This window comes from Mobula birostris, chromosome X (assembly GCF_030028105.1).
Source record: "Mobula birostris isolate sMobBir1 chromosome X, sMobBir1.hap1, whole genome shotgun sequence".
Taxonomy (NCBI): Eukaryota; Metazoa; Chordata; class Chondrichthyes; order Myliobatiformes; family Myliobatidae; genus Mobula; species Mobula birostris.
In genome coordinates, this window is record NC_092402.1 from 66,554,172 (window position 1) to 66,572,209 (window position 18,038).

At 40.2% G+C, this 18,038-nt stretch overlaps 1 protein-coding gene across 1 annotated transcript; it reads left to right on the forward strand.

Moving 5' to 3' along the window:
- The first annotated feature begins 1,272 nt into the window (after window positions 1-1,272).
- On the forward strand, window positions 1,273-17,155 carry LOC140191456 (GTP-binding protein Rheb-like). Its single transcript, XM_072248887.1, has 9 exons — window positions 1,273-1,324; window positions 4,262-4,333; window positions 7,776-7,843; window positions 8,115-8,197; window positions 9,530-9,586; window positions 11,749-11,811; window positions 14,006-14,053; window positions 16,458-16,539; window positions 16,970-17,155. The coding sequence occupies exons 1-9, from the start codon at window positions 1,273-1,275 to the stop codon at window positions 17,153-17,155; spliced, it is 711 nt and encodes a 236-aa protein (XP_072104988.1).
- The last annotated feature ends 883 nt before the right edge of the window (window positions 17,156-18,038 follow it).

The following is an 18,038-nucleotide window of genomic DNA, read 5'->3' on the forward strand; positions in this document are numbered from 1 at the left end:
AGCGTGTATGTGTTTAAAATGTACTTACAGAATCTCAGGGAAGATTCTTTAAACTTGGTTTCATACTGCATCAGGTTATCCCCACACAGTTCCACATTGTATTCTCTGGGAGATTTTCCATCTACCTCCTAAACAACATTTAACTGTCAAACAGCAACTAGGCTTTAATCGTACAGCAAGTTCTTCAGAGCATTATGAAAGTAGAGAAAAGAAAAAAAAATGCAAGTTTTTTTTATAGAATCAGGAGACTTCAGATACTGGAATCTGGAGCAACACAGAAAGAACTCAGCAGGTCAGGCAACTGTGGAGGGAAATGGACATCAATGTTACTTACAATGGATGTTTTTAGTAGAGAACTTTCAGGGGTCTGAACCTGAAGGTCAACTATCCATTTCACAATTTCTTTTTACTCTCAAAAAAGTCAAGAACTGCATTTTCTGAAAATCTGAACTAAAACCTGCCAATGCTGGGCCTGAAACATTGACTCTGCTCCCCTTTCCACAGATGCTACCTAACCTACTTAAGGGTTTTTTTATTTGCAGCATTTTTTATTTCACATTTCCACCATTTGCAGTTTCTTCATAAATTTTCACCTGCGGGAGTATTTACAATATCCTGTTTTTACATGAACGTTCACATTATTTTGGCAATATCATCATTCACATCATCCCAACTCCAAATGTCCAAAAGGCAGATCAACAGACGCTATACGGTCCAGTTCTCACAACAGTCTTAAATCTCGGAATGAACTCGCTGAACTGCTCTTGACCCAATTGGAAGGGGGTCGGATTAGACACTAATCATTAGAGCCTTCCATATGATCCACTGTCTGCAACGTCACACCCGCTACATCCACAGGTGCGCTGTATCGGAGCGGATGGTTACCAAGGCACAACGCGCCCCACACGCGCTGTGATCTGCCCAAGAGGTGGCGCGTAAGAAGGGGGTGGGACTTGATGTTGAGCGACTGCAGGTACTTCTTTGCGTCTTGCTCCGCCCCAATCATTTTGCCGTAAATGGTGTGAACTATTTGTTGTTTTGTGTTGAGAGGAAAACAAATAACATACTAATAAAAAATGACACATTCGTTGGCGAATAAGGGGTAGTGGGTGGTTTCATAGCCCGGAGTAGAAAAGGGGGAACCACAGTACGAGTCTCCCGGGTGTAAACACGCGTTTCAAAGCATTGCGGTCACGTGGCCGGTGCAAACCCGGGTTGTTCAAATTTTCTTGAGGATAATACACATCCTCCTGCTCAGCAAGCCTTTAATAGATGGCTCCATTAAAGTTTCGGAAGATTGCAGTGTTGGGGTATAGATCAGTTGGTGAGTGGCTTTAATTTCTGTATATCTGTCTACACAGGCAACGCCACACGGTTAAATCTCACCTCATTCTCTTTGCTGGTTTTCCCGTTCTTTGGAGATGGTTTGTGTGAAATCTTGTAAATCCTCGCATAGGGATTAGTATCAGCTCAGTTATCCGCTATAATATTCAAACCTTTCCTATGTGTTCTTGATACCTTCCTCCTTATTCTCTTTCTCTCTTCTCTTCTCTCCCCCCCCCCCAGGTAAGGGAAGAGAAGTCGAAGTTGTTTTTAGTAGGGGAATGTCCTTCATTTGGTTTTATTAGGATGGATTTGTTTTCGCTTATTCCTGTTAATGAGCGCTTGTAGAGGACTGCTCTAATTTCCTATAATAACACTTCGAAGCGTACCAATTAGAGGAAACGTTTTATAATATCGCGAAAGGGGCATGAAATGTAATACATAAGCGCAGTTTATTCTGTTAGGTGGCTTTTCCTTCCCAGTTAAGCTGCTGCTTGATTATACATGCAGCCTCAGTGAGTCGGGTTTTCTTCAGAGTTTAAACTACCCCTGCTTTTTTTCCCCCCGAAGAGTGTTGGGGCGGGGGAAATAATGGGACATTTCTATCTCGTAATTTTAAAATGATAGCGAGTTGTTTGAAAACATAGCCTTATTTGTTTTATATCACCCGTACATGTCCTGATGGATTTGCTATGTTGGTTCCCATTGCTTATCTCTTGCTGGAGTAACTTTTAAAGGGAGTACATTTTAACTAGCTTTGAACTAGCTGATATTTGGCCAAAAAAAAAAAGTTTGTATGTCAATCGAGCTAAAAATTCTCCGGTGATTTCAACGTAATTTCAACGTAAGTGTTCTTTTGGGGTTTTAGTGTTGGGGGGGGGGGGGAAGTTACTACCAAAAAAAATTGGACTTTTAAAGCTTTAAATGTAAGCAGAAGCCTATTTGCTTTCCTTTTTTTTGGAACACGTTATTATGTGATGCAAGGAATAACTCGAAGATTCATGTAACACGCACAAATTTCCAGCATCTGCAGATTTCCTCGTGTTTGCGAAGATTCACGTGTTATATTTGACTAAAATGATCTGGATTGGTCAACGACTGCAGTCATTGTGGAGAGCAAGAGCCCCATGGTAGTGATACTAGTTCATTACTTTGTTCGGCATACTGCTTCTCTTCCAGCAATGATCTGAATTCAGTAATGGAAGTTAGTGGTGTAGGCAGGCAAAATCTTCATTTTTAACATCACGCCCTCGGAACTGTACTGGAGTGTTAGTATAGATGATTTACTGTCACTCTGGAAACGGCCATGAATCCAACGTCTTCTAGCCCAAAGGTGAGAATGGTATCAACTTTATTACAGCTGGTACTTGGAATTTTTTAAAGCCACTGGTATGCCATTAAGAAAAATCTTGGTTTGGTCACGTGAGAATTGTGTATATAATTGTTTAAAGTGAGAGGAGAACAAAAGTCGAGCCATTATTTTGTTTTTTTTAAGTTAGTGGTTATCAATCTTTTCAGTTGGTGGTGCTTTCTGTGAATATTGTATTCCTGACTTTATTTTGGTAAGTTGACAATTGGATTATCACACCCCAAGGCTCTGCGTTCTATAAACTCCTAGATATAAAATCCATGGGTAATGTGGTTTTATCTTTTTAAATCCAATGATCAAATAAGGTCTGTATTTGTTTCTGTTTCTCGAATACTGAACCACTGATAGTGGTTTGGGTAACAAAGTGCAAGGGGTTCTGAATAGTTCTGGGATCTTTTGTTTATATTTGAATGATTTTTTTTTGTGTGGTACTCTGTCCTTCAGAACTGGAGTTCTGGATCCCATCCATCGGTTCTGGAAGGTCAGCAGCATTCTGGTTGGATCAAGATTCCAAGATGGGAAAAGTGAGAGGAGAGCAAAAGTGGAGCCTTTGTTTTACCCTTTTGATCATTTCTGTTAGCTCTGGGGGTTTTACGTTTTGCTTTTTGACTTTTGTAAGTTACCATTATTAAAAGTAAATATCACTTTTCTGCAACTTTGTCTGTCTTGTCTCCAACTGGGATGCAAATTTTTGAAGATTGCCTGCTTTTAGTCTATGTTGGAAATCCATAAGCCAGGTGGCACCTGTTTAGATGGGAAACCAAGATAGATATTTACCAATTTGGGTTAATATTTTTTCAATATCAGGAAAGGTCAGTAAACTGCCCCATGTTTTAAGTTGCAGAAATGGGAAGGTGTGATGGGGTAGAAACCAAGAGTGATGCAAATAGACCATAAGACATAGCAGTAGAATTCAGTCATCTGGCCCATCGAGTCTGCTACACCATTCAATCATGGCAGATTTTTTTAAAAAAATCTCTCTCCTCAACCCCAGTTCTTGGCCTTCTCTGTAACCTTTAATGCCATGTCCAATCAAGAACCTATCAATCTCTGCCTTGTATGCAACCAATGACCTGACCTCCACAGCTACAGGCACCACCCTTTGGCTAAAGAAATTTCTCCGCATCTGTTTTGTAAGTGCGCCCCTCTATCCTGAGGTTGTACCCTCTTATCCTAGACTCTACAACCATAGGAAACATCCTTTCCACATCTACTGTCTAGGCCTTTCAACATTCAAAAGGTTTCAATGAGATTTTCCCCTGTCATCCTTCTGAATTCCTTTCATTCCTGAAATCATCCTTGTGAAATAAATAGCAGTGGTGAAAGCTTAAGATCTTGAGATTTAAAAATGATGGATGAGGGAGTGCAAGGGATGGGTAGGGGCCCAAAGTGCTGGAGCTTCAAGCAGGGCAGATGCTGCAAACCCAAAGTTAAACAAAAAAAAAAGTGCTTCAGTGATAATGACTTTAATATTTTAGCAGAAATAATTAAGGCAAGTACAGTATGCCTTCAGTTGCTGAAAAAACAATTCAATATTGACATGTTCTTGCTTTGAATTTGCTTTTGTAGGAAAGTCATCACTGGCAGTCCAGTTTGTGGATGGACACTTCATGGAACGTTATGACCCTACAATTGAGAATAGTGAGTATGGTCTTTTAGATGTAGTTATCATAAGCCCATAAACACATGGGAGCAGAATTGGGTCATTGATTCTGCTCCACCATTCCACCATGGCTAGTTTATTATCCTGCTCAACCTATTTTCCTGTCTTCTCCCCATAATCTTTGACACCTTAACTAATCAAGAACTTATCAACCTCCGCTTTAAATATACTGAATGACTTTGCCTCCAGTGTCCATGGCAGTGAATTACATAGATTCACCTACCTTGTATCATCCAGAGTGGCCCAACTGAGCAGATTTGAAGTCAATTCCAGGAGTGAATCAACAGATTTTTGAACATTCTTTACGATCATGACAGAAACATAGAAACCTAGAAAATCGGTGCAGGAGTAGGCCATTTGGCCCTTCGAGCCTGCATCGCCATTCAGTCATGGCTGATCATCCAACTCAGAACCCTGTACCTGCCTTCTCCCCATATCCCCTGATCCCTTTAGCCACAAGGGCCATATCTAACTCCCTCTTAAATATAGCCAATGAACTGGCCTCAACTGTTTCCTGTGGCAGAGAATTCCACAGATTCACCATTCTCTGTGTGAAGAAATTTTTCCTCATCTCGGTCCTAAAAGGCTTCCCCTTTATCCTCAGACTGTGACCCCTCGTTCTGGACTTCCCCAACATCGGGAACAATCTTCCTGCATCTAGCCTGTCCAATCCCTTTAGGATCTTATACGTTTCAATCAGATCCCACCTCAATCTTCTAAATTCCAACGAGTATAAGCCTAGTTCGTCCAGTCTTTCATCATATGAAAGTCCTGCCATCCCAGGAATCAATCTGGTGAACCTTCTTTGTACTCCCTCTATGGCAAGGATGTCTTTCCTCAGATTAGGGGACCAAAACTGCACACAATACTCCAGGTGTGGTCTCACCAAGGCCTTGTACAACTGCAGTAGTACCTCCCTGCTCCTGTACTCGAATCCTCTTGCTATGAATGCCAGCATACCATTCGCCTTTTTCACCGCCTGCTGTGCCTGCATGCCCACTTTCAATGACTGGTGTATAATGACACCCAGGTCTCGTTGCACCTCCCCTTTTCCTAATCGGCCACCATTCAGATAATAATCTGATTTCCTGTTCTTGCCACCAAAGTGGATAACCTCACATTTATCCACATTAAATTGCATCTGCCATGAATTTGCTCACTTGCCTAACCTGTCCAAGTCAACCTGCATCCTCTTAGCATCCTCCTCACAGCTAACACTGCCGCCCAGCTTCGTGTCAACCGCAAACTTGGAGATGCTGCATTTAATTCCCTTGTTCATGTTTTTTATACATATACATATACCTGGGGTCCCAGCACTGAGCCTTGCGGTACCCCACTACTCACTGCCTGCCATTCTGAAAAGGTCCTGTTTATTCCCACTCTTTGCTTCCTGTCTGTCAACCAATTCTCTATTCACACCAATACCTTACCCCCAATACCGTGTGCTTTAAGTTTGCACACTAATCTCCTGTGTGGGACCCTGTCAAAATGATATGCTGGGCACTGGACTTATTCACATAGGTCAATTAATAAAGTTTTGTGGAGTTGGGTTTTTGTGTCTCGGAACTGAATGATATTTTGCTGCAGAGGGAAAGTGCCTCAACCATTCCTTCTGGGAACTGCTTCCATATACCTACCACCTGCTGTGTGCCCTCAGATTCTTATTTATCTTGCACCTCCTAACCTTAAATCTAGTCATTTGGTTTAATTTCCCAGCCCTGGAAGGAAAAACTGCTCACACTAGCTGTGTCCCTCATGATGATGTAATATATTTTCTTGTTTTTTTAAAAAAAGTGTGTAAATGGAGCTTAATTTGTTTTTCTCGTGAATGCTGCTTATTTGAGGCTGTGCCTGTGATGCTGCTGCAAGCTTTTCTTTGTGCCTGATAATGCACATGACAATAAACTATGCTTCATTTAGTAAGGGACTAGTTTGTTCAACCTCTCCCTATAAGTCGGTCCCTTGAGTCTTGACAACATCCTTGTAAATCTTTATTGCACTCTTTCCAGTTTAATCACATCCTTTCTTTAACAGGGTGACCAAAGCTGAGCATAATACTTATCAATGTCTTGTGCCATGGCAATATAACTCAACTTTTGTATTCTATGCACTGACTGAAGGCCAGAAGTTAAATGCTGTCTTTGCTGCCCTGTCTACCTGTGAACCCATTTTAAGGAACTATGTGCCTACGAGAGTGCCCAGGGACCTTTGTTCAATGTAAAATGTCCTATCTTGATTTGTCCTTCCAAAATGTGACACTTTGCATTTATCTGAATTCTTCTATTTGTCCTTCTGCAGCCCACCTACTCAACCAATCAAGATTCTGCTGCAATTCTTGATGTTTTTCTTCACTATCGGGCATTACCTATTTTAGTACGAGTGCAAACTTGCCATTTCTGCTGTATTTGTGATCTAGTCATCAACTTGTCTTTTGCTATTGCTAGGATATTATGGGACTGAGTTTTTTCCAAACTACTCTGAGAGCAGAGGTAGAGGATGCAGAAATAGCAATTTTGTTGAACTGTTCACTGTGTGATGGGAAAGTATCCAGTGACTCTCAGAACAAAGGGATGTTTCAAAGGTGTTCAATGGCTGTGAAATTCTTTTGAAATTAATTTGCTTTTGGTGGACTTTGTGCCCTGTGCCCATTTTGTGTATAGCAAATTGATAATGTTTTACATTATGATTAAGGAATGAGCATTAGCAGCAGTGTAACAGCAAAATTCCATTATTCCAGCTCTGTGGTCTTTGCAATTTGAGAAGCATATCGCCTGTGATTTAATTTTTCTTCCAAAAGATGGCACCCCTCAGTGCAGCGCACTCTTAGTATTGTAATGAAAATTGATCAGTTTATGCTTGACTTCTGAATAAGGCTGCCTTTGATTTGGGTGAGAGTGCTACCAGTTGATATCTAGTGAACAATGATACCAAATGATGGGTTTATAATTCACTCTGGTAAATACTAGTGAACATGGCAAAGGATGTGGTGTTGCAAGTCTATGACATCCTAACCTAATTTCAAACAGATCAGATAAATGTGCACTTGGCTTCCTTAACTCTTAAGTTGCTGTACGCTGGTTTCCCTAGAAACAGAGCTGCTTCTGATTTTGCTTGTGCATTTGATTGCTTCTTGAGGTAAAACACTACACATTATAGGATTATTGAGATTTTTGTATTGATAGTTATTTGCTGTAGGGCTATTGATGTAACAATGTGTAGCTTAAATACTGTATTTTAGGATTCTTTTGGGGGTTGAGGGTGAAATATACAGGTGGAGTACAGCACCTTGTAGAATTGAGATTGCGTCAGCTGAAATACTGCACCTTGGGTTATTGATTAGATTGTACAGAAATCACCTGCAATATTGAATGCATGCTGGCAGATATTCTGTTCATGTGATGTCTTTAAACTTTTTTGCAGCATTTAATAAAACCATAAACTTCAATGGACAAGATTTCTACCTGCAGCTGGTGGATACTGCTGGGCAGGTGAGGATTTTGGGTGTATAATCTTGTAGAATGGAGGTTTACAATCTGATGGATGGCACAAATTTTGGAAAATGCAATGTGATTTACTGTGAATACTGTTTATATATTTATATTTAAAAAAAAAATCAATCCTACCTAGCAAAAACTAACTTGTTTATAGCCTTTGGTTTCTAACTTGGTGATTATTAATCACTTTCCCACTTTGGTAATACTTTTTCTCCTCTCCTCTCCTTCCCGCCCCCCCCCCCCCCCCCAACCACTCAACCTTCAGGACGAGTATTCAATTTTCAGCCTTTCCCACACAGTGAATATTCATGGGTATATTTTGGTTTACTCAGTAACATCAATGAAGAGGTGAGTAATCCATGTTAAATAATTCAGAACAAGATGCAATAACTTTAATATTGGATGTAACTGGCAGCAACTATAAGCTGAAATTGCATTAAGGTCTTTCTTTATGGTGGGATCCTTGGGAATGTTGATGTTGGGATCCAAATCCATTGCACTGAAAGTGGCAACATGAGCCAATAACATGGTAAGAATGAATGGCATACTTAATTAGTCAGGGCATTGAGCATAATCAGTCATGTTGTAGTTGTATGAAATTTAAGACTGTTGTTACATGGTGATCAGAACTGGAGGCTTTGGCAAGAGTGCAGAAGAGATTGGAACATAAAAATCTACAGCACATTACAGGCCTTTTGGCCCACAATGTCGTGCCAACCATGTAACCTATTCTAGAAACTGCCTAGAATTACCTTACAGCATAGCCCTCATTTTACCAGAGATGACTGGATTAGGGTATTTATAAAGGAATGACTGGATAAACTAGATTTTCTCAAGCATTGGTGGCTGAAGTGCAACCAGTTAAGTGTGTAAAATTCGGAGGCATAGATGGGGGTCACTTTTATTTGCCCCAGAGTGGGAATGTTGAATAGTAGTGGGTGTAGCTTTGGGGTAAGAGTAAAGTTTAAAGGAGATTTATGAAGTTTTGTGTGGTAGTTGCTTGGAATGCATTGTAAAGTGATGGGGGTGGATATGATTAGAATGGAATGGGAGTTGCCATTTACCAGCAGATGGGATTAGTATGGATAGACATGGTTGCCATGAACATGGACTGAAGTGCTGGAAATGCTATTCTATTTATGCACTTGCTGTTTTGAACTGGAAGCAAGCAATTTCAGGTGCATGTATCCAAAAGCAAAAATTTTGTTGCTTTTAAGTCTTGTTTTAGTGTGCATGCCTGTTCACCTAAAACTGGGTATACGCTGAGGCTTTTCTACCATTTGAGATTTAGCTAGACATCTTCAGAGCCAGAGACACGGGCTTAAGACATTAATTCAGGCTTTCAATGCATTGGGCTGCTTTCTTTGAAATTGGTGAAAGACATTATGGCTTGGAACCACATGTGGAAGAGTTGAATCACTGCACCAGAATAGGATCTCTTCTACCACCATCACTGGTGTTTTGATGTAAATTGGTAACCAAGCCAGATTTACTTGCTGTGAAAGATGTGGTGTTTTGATGTAAATTGGTAACCAAGCCAGATTTACTTGCTGTGAAAGATGTTGAGCAATTTTTTTTATGTATAGTCAGGGGGTTGCGTGCCTTTGTCAGAAAGGACAAGTGTTCTTTTTTCAGATAAGAGTAACTTTTTTGTTAATATCTGTCCTTGTGTTCTTGCAGTTTTGAAATGATTAAAACAATTCGCAGTAAACTACTGGATGTGGTGGGAAAAATACAGTAAGTATTAACCTTTTTTGGTGGGGTGAAGCATTGTTTATTTTCCTAGCTGATTTGAATAGTGTTTAATCATGACACTACCAATCTATGTTGGAATACATGCATGATTCTTGATCTGTTAGTACTATAATGACTAGTGTACAAATAGTAGAATTGGCAGTGGATGTGGTTGGAAGTTTTGAATTGTACCTTCCTCCTTGCAACCTAGAGGTTTGAGCTCTCCTAATAAACCTAAAAAAAGTTTTGGATGTTAACAACACACTAGAACAAATTTCAGTAAACGATTGAGTTTGGTGGGATAGAAACAATGTCATAGGTTAAATGTTGCTAAATTTTAACTTGATTGGGCTAAGTTTAATAACTTTAATAAAAGTAATAAAATTAAAAATTGTACCCTCTCGGTAGGTCAGACAGCAGTGACCAAAACCAGGTTGAAACCTCTTCATTAGAATTGGGAAACATTAGTTCTAAATTGCTGAGATTGAGGGATGGATAGGATAAAGGGAATGCCTCCAGGGCAAGGCAGGGATGCTGAGATAATCCCGTTGACAGCTAATTCTCAAATTGGTAGTTAGTGAACAAAGGTGACAAACTCTGACATGCAAGTCAGACTCAGATCTGAAATTGCTGGTACCCTTGTCCACCTTCATCTTCACCCATTGTACTTTTCCTGCTGTGCTTTCTCATGAGACTGCAGGAGATGTAACACCTGTCCTTTTTACCTCATCCATTTGATCTTTCAGATGAAGCAGGAATTCACTGCATTTCTTCCAATGCAGTGTATTTGGTGCTCCTCTACCATGGAGATCCAAAATACAGGAAACACCTTTGTTCATTCCACAGGCATAGCCCTGAGCCCTGAATTTTTCATTCAAATCCTGATCCAACCTCCAGCTTTGGCCTCTTGCATTGTTGTAACTAAACCAATACAAGGTTTGAGGAATAGCATCTAATCTATCTGGACACATTGCAGCCTTCAGGATTTAATGAAAGTTGTTGAATGTAACTAACATCAAGTTTGTCAGAACTTCTATTGTCCTCTCCAAGCAAGAACAAGTAAACACTGAAAAGAAAAGGGTTAACTTTCAATAAATGTTAAGGAAGTATCTAATAAAGGTGAGGAAATGGTGCTAGAGAAATTAATGACACTCGTTGTTAAATCTCCATGGCTTTTTAATTTGCATCCAGAGTACTAAAGGAGACAGCTTGGAAATAGATGTTTGTAATTTTTCAGAATTATATGGATCATGGAATAGTTCTCAATGATTGGAGAGGGGCAAATACAACTTATTAAATAAAAGCAGGGATAGAAAATGAAAACCTGTGGGCCAGTTAACAGTTGTAGGGAAAATACTTGAAGCTGTTATAAAGGATGAAGTAACAGGATACTGAATATCAATGTGCATTGCTAAAAGGGAAATTTAACAACCTTGCTACAATTTGAGCATGTAACTGGTAGGGTAGTATGGTGTATTTAGACTTGGTTTTCTGAAACTCCCACAAAGTTGGTGTTAAATTAAAATGTATGGTATTGGGCTAAAAATTGGTAAAAATTTTTTTGGGGGGTGTTCATGAAAGAGTAGGATTAAATAGTTTCAAAGTACACGTGTACTACCCTGAGATTCATTTTCTTGTGAGCATTCACAGTAAATACAAAGAAACAAATTGGAATGCATGAAAAACACAACAAATGAACGGACAAACAACCAATGTGTAAAATGCAACAAATGGTGTGTACATAGAAGAGTAAATAATACTGAGAACATCCTTAAAGTCCAAAAAAGTCCATGGGTTGTGGAATCAGTTCAGTGTTGGGGTGAGTGAGATTATCCCCCCTCCAGTTCAAGAGCTTGACGGTTGAGTGATAATTCTTCCTGAACCTGGGGAGAGTCCTGAGGTTCCTGTACTTCCTGATGGCAGCAGTGAGGAGAGCATGGCCTGGGTGGTGGGGGTCCCTGATGATGGATGCTGCTTTCCTGTGACAGTGCTCCTTGTATATGTGCTCAATGATGGGGAGGGCTTTACCTGTGGACAAATGTTTTTCCTGATTGGCAAGATTTGGTTACAGTTTGGACAAATCTGCTGAATTGCTTGTAGCACAGGCAACTACTGGTAACCCCTTCTAACAGTTGTTAATCTTTCATATTTATTTAATCCCACAGCCGACCATCTTCTCCACATTATGCTCCACCTTTTGAACCTCCATGTTTTTGCCAAATGTGCAGGTGAGTAGCAAGAGCATACATGCCACTTTGCAACTTCAGATTTTTGGAAGCTATTTACACTAAGTTCTTTAGACTGTAATGGTGCAAAGATGCTGACTGTTAACTCTTCCACTGATGCTTCCTGATGTTGCCAGCATTTGCAGTTTTTGATTTTTCTTGTGTTAGTGCATTTTTTTGTTTGCTGAGAGTCTTGAACTCTAAACAGATATAGAAACTTGAGGCTGAAAACATTCTTGGGTTTGGCAACGGCTTCTATTAAAGTGCACTTTTCAGTATGCTGTTCAAATTATAATATGCAAAGCTAACAGTTCGGTGACTCCTGGTGTCTGTTTGGGGTTAATGATAATACTGTGTACATCTTGCCAGCAGGTTAAAATAAACGAATAATCAGTGCTGAATTAAGAACTTAAACACTTGTAGTTTCTGTTTTGCACTGGAGTTTAAAAACTTAAAGGATTGCTTTATTGGCACAAAGCCTGGATCATAATACTGGACCATTACTTCAAGTATTTTGATTTATTAAAACAAAAAATATATAAAAAAAACTTTGGTACTACAACACAATGGTCACTGTTGAAAGCTTGACTGCTACACAAGTCTCAGATTGAACTCGTGGCAAGAAAATAGTAAATGCCATGTTGTTACAAATATCTTAATGTTAATATCCTTTTGAGTAGGGTTCTAGATTGGTTCCACATTTGCTAAATGTAGTAGATGATTGCAAAGTTGTTACTGGTCCAATAAGCCAGAGGATTGGGCTAATGTGGAAATGAATTCAAATCTCATCATGGTAACTGGGAAGTCTTTAAAGTTTGGTTCATTGAATAAATCTTGAGTAAAGTATCCAGTAATAGTGACTGGGGGAAATCTAGATTGCCATTAAAATAGTATATTGTTTACTTGAGTCTAGAGGTGAAACCTATTGCTCTTGGCAAATCAGACAGCAGTTGTTGGAAGAAATGATTAGTGTTTTGAGTTGAATTTGCCTTCAATGTTAACAGCTTCTATAGATATTGCACACTTGGTGTTTCCAGCATTTTGTGTTCCTTAAAGAATAATTCTCAGTATCTATAGCATTTGACTTGAAACCCACTGAGCTTACCTAGTCTAATTTAAATATGACCTACAGCCCTGCTTAATTGCCACCTGCTTGTCACTCTGCTGGAGCAAGCCATTGCCATCATCCTTGGCACTGAATCTAACATAACAGCAATATGTTCCCAGCTGTCAACCATGCAAAGCCACCTTGAAGCTGTCATATAAGGCAAGTGATCCCAGTGCCCTACCAATTTCCAAACGTAACATTCCACTCATTTTGGTAACCGACCCCTGTGGCAGACCTAGTGGTATTCATTAAGGAGAAAGTGGTCCTGGACTTTTCTGCACCCCATGAAGATGGGTAGTATCAAGATAAGAATGCACATGAAATCTCCTGTTTTCCATCCCTCGGCTGATGAATTGGCCATCTTCAAAGCTGAACACCAGTGTGTAGGTAGCGAGAATACAGAATGTAACCTCTCTTCAGGATGACTTTAGTGTTCATCATTAAATTTGGATCCATAGTACTGATAGAGCTGAGTTCTAAAATGAGCAAGTAGTGAGGAAAAACAAATCAGAAAAAATTTCTTAACCCATTTACCCACTGTGCATATTGTGCAAATCCTGTTGGGGTTGTCCCACCATTAGGCTGTGGCACTACCATTGTGCTAAATGAGAAGTCTAGAACTATCCATTGTGGAGATAATGGTCTAGATTTGAAGTGAAGTACTAATTGCATTTGCCCTCCCCAACCCCCAAAACCTTTGAGTAATCTGGGGACTGCAGAAAAATGTGCAGAAGGTTGTGACACTAAAAATAGTTGAGCATGCTGATTATAGCAAAGATCATGTAATAAGTACATGTGGTACAAACTAGTACATTTGGCTAAGCCCACAATGTTGAAAGTTGCCCAAGTATATCTTATCCACACAAGTCAAACCAATTCAGACAAGTGCTGCTGCTTGAATCATAATGAATCCCAGTGAAATAACACTTGTCAGTACCCTGCTCACTAGTGGTGCAGACACTTAAGCCTTCATTTAAAGCTGTGGTCCGAATGTGAACACGAGGTGAGCTGTCAGTTTCTGGCCTTGACAGCTGTAACTAATGTGATTTTTTTTTCTTTTTTTTTTTTGTTCTTCTTCCTTCCATTTAGAATACCAACAGTCCTGGTTGCAAATAAGAGAGACCTTTCTAAACAAAGGTATGTAGTTATTAGCGAAGTTATAAATGTGTGAAGTAGGGCTATAACAAGGTGATTTATATTTATTAAAAAAACAGACCTCTTCTGAGTAAAGTGGCAGGGAAGGGGATTGGTTTGTACACTGTTCAGAAATGATTTCTATTTGGGATATAAGTCTAGCAACAAATTTTCTGGATTTAATGCAAATGAATGGGAAGTGGTATGTGAGGAAACTTTAGGGAAATTTATTTTCCTCATTTTGGAATCTTCATGAGGAATTAAAACAGCTTGAATAGAAGACAATGCAATAGTTACAGCTCTACACACAGTCCTTGCACATCTGGAGAAGAGGGATGCTTGTGTGAAAATGCTGTTCTTGGACTACAGTTCAGCATTCAACACCATAATTCTCTCCAGGCACGACAAGAAGCTTGGAGACCTCAATATGGCTCTGCCTTGTGCAGCTGGATCCTGGGCTTCCTGTCAGATTTCAGGCAGGTGGTAAGAGTGGGCTCCCTCACCTCTGCCCCTCTGACCCTCAACATAGGTGCCCCTCAGGGCTGTGTCCTAAGCCCCCTCCTTTACTCTCTGTATATCCATGACTGTGTTGCCACCCACAGCTCCAATCTATTAATTAAATTTGTTGACGACACCACTGATTGGCCTTATCTCAAATAATGAGGCAGCCTGCAGAGGAAAAAGTCATCACCCTGACACAGTGGTGTCAAAAATCCTCTTCCCTCAATGTTGCAAAAATGAAGGAGCTGGTTGTGGATTACAGGAGGAATGGAGACAGGCTCACCCCTATTGAAACAATGGATCTGGGGTCGAGAGGGTGAACAGCTTTTAAGTTCCTCGGCCTAAACATCAGAGAATCTCACGTGGTCTATACATGCTGGCTGTGTGGTGAAAAAGACACAACAGTGCCTCTTTCACCTCAGACAGTTGAAGTTTGGTATGCCCCCCTTGCCCCACCCCCAACCAATTTTAAGAACTTTCTACAGGGGCACAATTGAGAGCATCCTGACTGGCTGCATCACTGCCTGGTATGGGAACTGTACCCCTCTCAATCGCAGGACTCTGCAGAGAGTGGTGCAGACAGCCCAGCGCATCTGTAGATGTGAACTTCCCACTATCCAGGACATTTACAAAGATGAGTGTAAAAAGGGCCTGAAGGATCATTGGGGGACCTGGGTCATCCCAACCACAAACTATTCTAGCTGCTACCATCTGGGAAATGGTACCACAGCATAATAGCCAGGACCAACAGGCTCCGGGACAGCTTCTTCCACCAGGCCATCAGATTGATTAACTCATGCTGATGCAACTGTATTTCTGTTATATTGACTATCTGGTTTTAATATTAAATTATTAATTGCACATTTGGATGGAGATGTAATGTAAAGATTGTTACTCCTAGTGTATATGAAGGGTGTAAGTAATAATTCAGTTGAATAATTATAGTTTTGTTAGTGTAAGAGCCAGTGGGTATCATTGTATCTTCTACATTATGGCACTACTTTGGTTCAGCCACACATGATTGAGCAGATCAAAACTGGGGTGTTCGGTGCTGAAGCACTTGTGTCTTGGCTTACCAGAAAAATTTTCAAGAGTGGGGGAAAATGTGTGAAGCTTTCTCTTTTTATTTTCCTGGATGAGTGCAACTTAAGTCCTTGAAACTTTGCCCTCACCCAGGGTAAAGCTGTTAGCTTGACAATCCATGGGGTCACCAGAGCATGGGACCAGGCATCAAGTACCTATTTATGCCAATTTGTTTTGGTGTTTTCTTTCCCATTCCTTTTTTCTTCCCCCACCCCCAGTCTCTCACCAGTCTAATACCCTACTAATTAGCATGTCTTTGGGGTATGGGAGGAAACTAAAGTATCTGTAAGAAAGCCACATTTGTCCCAGGGAGAATGTGCAAACTCCACATAGACAATTTTGAAGGTCAGGAGTGAACATAGGTGAGGTAGCAGCTCTATTAACTGTGTCATTATACTCCAATCATTCTGTCTATTTTTCCTGTTCCAATCCCCATTAAGTGTTTGCAAGATGTAGGCCAATGTTTCTATATTACCAAACCTGCAATATCCGTCACTGACAAATGAGGGTACCACCTTCCAAGCTGCAAGCAATCCTGAATTGAGCACTTGACTCTCTGTGCATTGACGTAAGGTCAAAATCCTGGAGCACTCCACCTAACAGCACTCCACAACATTGAGTATTGTGTTGAGAAAGAGAACTTGCCCACAACTGCCTGAGTGTTAGATTTGGTGTTGTTCTTGACAATAACGTGCAGTACCAGTTTTAAAAAAAAATATTGTAGAATATCCAGAAATGATAAAATGTTTGAACATGCTTTCAATAGTGTGGGTTTTTTTGTAATTTATTTTTTATTGAAGTTCATTGTTGCTTGTTTCTGTAGAGTTGTGCAACCTGAAGAAGGGAAGAAACTTGCTGATTCTTGGGGGGCTGCATTCTTGGAATCTTCAGCTAAACAGAATGATGTAAGTGATTGGAAAGAAGTTCATTGCTTCCTTTGAGAGTGCAAAATTGCCAGGCAATGTACTAAATTAGTGAGGGTGCTTAAGCCTTGTGCTGGTACTGAAATATCTGGGCTCCAGACTCTTCATGAGATTGTTCTTCCCATGTGTCACAAAATTTTAAGCATTCATGAAAGAGGCCATTTTCTTCCTCTTCTCATTCTCCTCCTCCTCTCTTTTCCCCCCCCCCCCACCATGTTCTGCCAATTGTGGAAGGGTTCTGAAGACTTCTTGGCTCATCTTCCCCCTTTAATCCTGCCAATTATTTAAAGCTATTCTCTGCTCCTCACCCCCCCCCCCCCTTGGCTTTTGAGTCCTCTGCTAATGGAAATAGTGTTGTTTTTTTTTTTTTTTTAATTTTTTTTTGCTCTTGGTGTCTTTTCTCATAACTAAGATTTTCCAGTCCTGGCAACATCTCTCTAAATCTGTACACATTCAATCGAAATTGCACCTTTCCCACAATGCAGAGACAAGTGTATTTGTGACCCAAGGTATGGCTTCATGTTCTATGCAGTTCTTGCAAGATGTCCTTGCTCTTATATTATGTACCTTGCTTAATAAAGGAAAAAATCTCTTATGACTGGATATGCAATCCAAGGTCCCTCCACACTATTTAATATCCTTCCATTTATAATATGCACTCAGTGGCCACTTTATTAATATCTCATTAATGCAAATACCTAATCAGCCTGTGAGGCAGCAACTCCATGCATAAAAGCGCAATACATGATCAAGAGGTTCAGTTGTTCAGGCCATCAGAATGGGAAGAAATGTGATCTGAGTGACTTTGTGGAATGATTGTTAGTGCCAGAGGGGGTGGCTTGAGTATCAGAAAAATTGATCTAGGATTTTTGTGCACAAATCTTGTAAAATTGTGCACAAATTTACCAAGAATAGTGCGCAAAAAAAAAAAAGCCAAACATCCTATGCATGCCAGTTCTGTGGGTGAAAACACCTTGTTAATGTGTGAGGCCAGAGGAAGATGGTCAGACTGGTTCAAGCTGACAAGAAGGCAACAGTAACTCAAAACCAGGAGTTACAACAGTGGTGTGCAGAAGAGCATCTCTGAACATAATGCATTGAACCTTGAAGTAGATGGGCTACAGCAACAAGACCATGAACATACAGAGTGGGCAATTTATGTACATGAGATGCCTAATAAAATTAGCCACAGTGTATTTTCTTGCCTTGTTACTGTGTCCATCTAATCAAACCATCTATATCTCTGAAATTGAAAGCTTTAATTCTCCCTGTCCCCAGATGGCCAATCTTTTGTCTCATTTTGCAAACTTGTCATCTTATCAGACTAAATATAGATGCAACAAAATTGAGGGAGTGTGGACTGAGCCTTGTGGAATCCTTTTAATCACAGCGCTTGCCATTCATTTACCCTATGGATTCAATTTTCCATTGTCCATAGTATTCAATCGCCTTTCAGGCCGAGTGATCCATTCAAAAAAAAA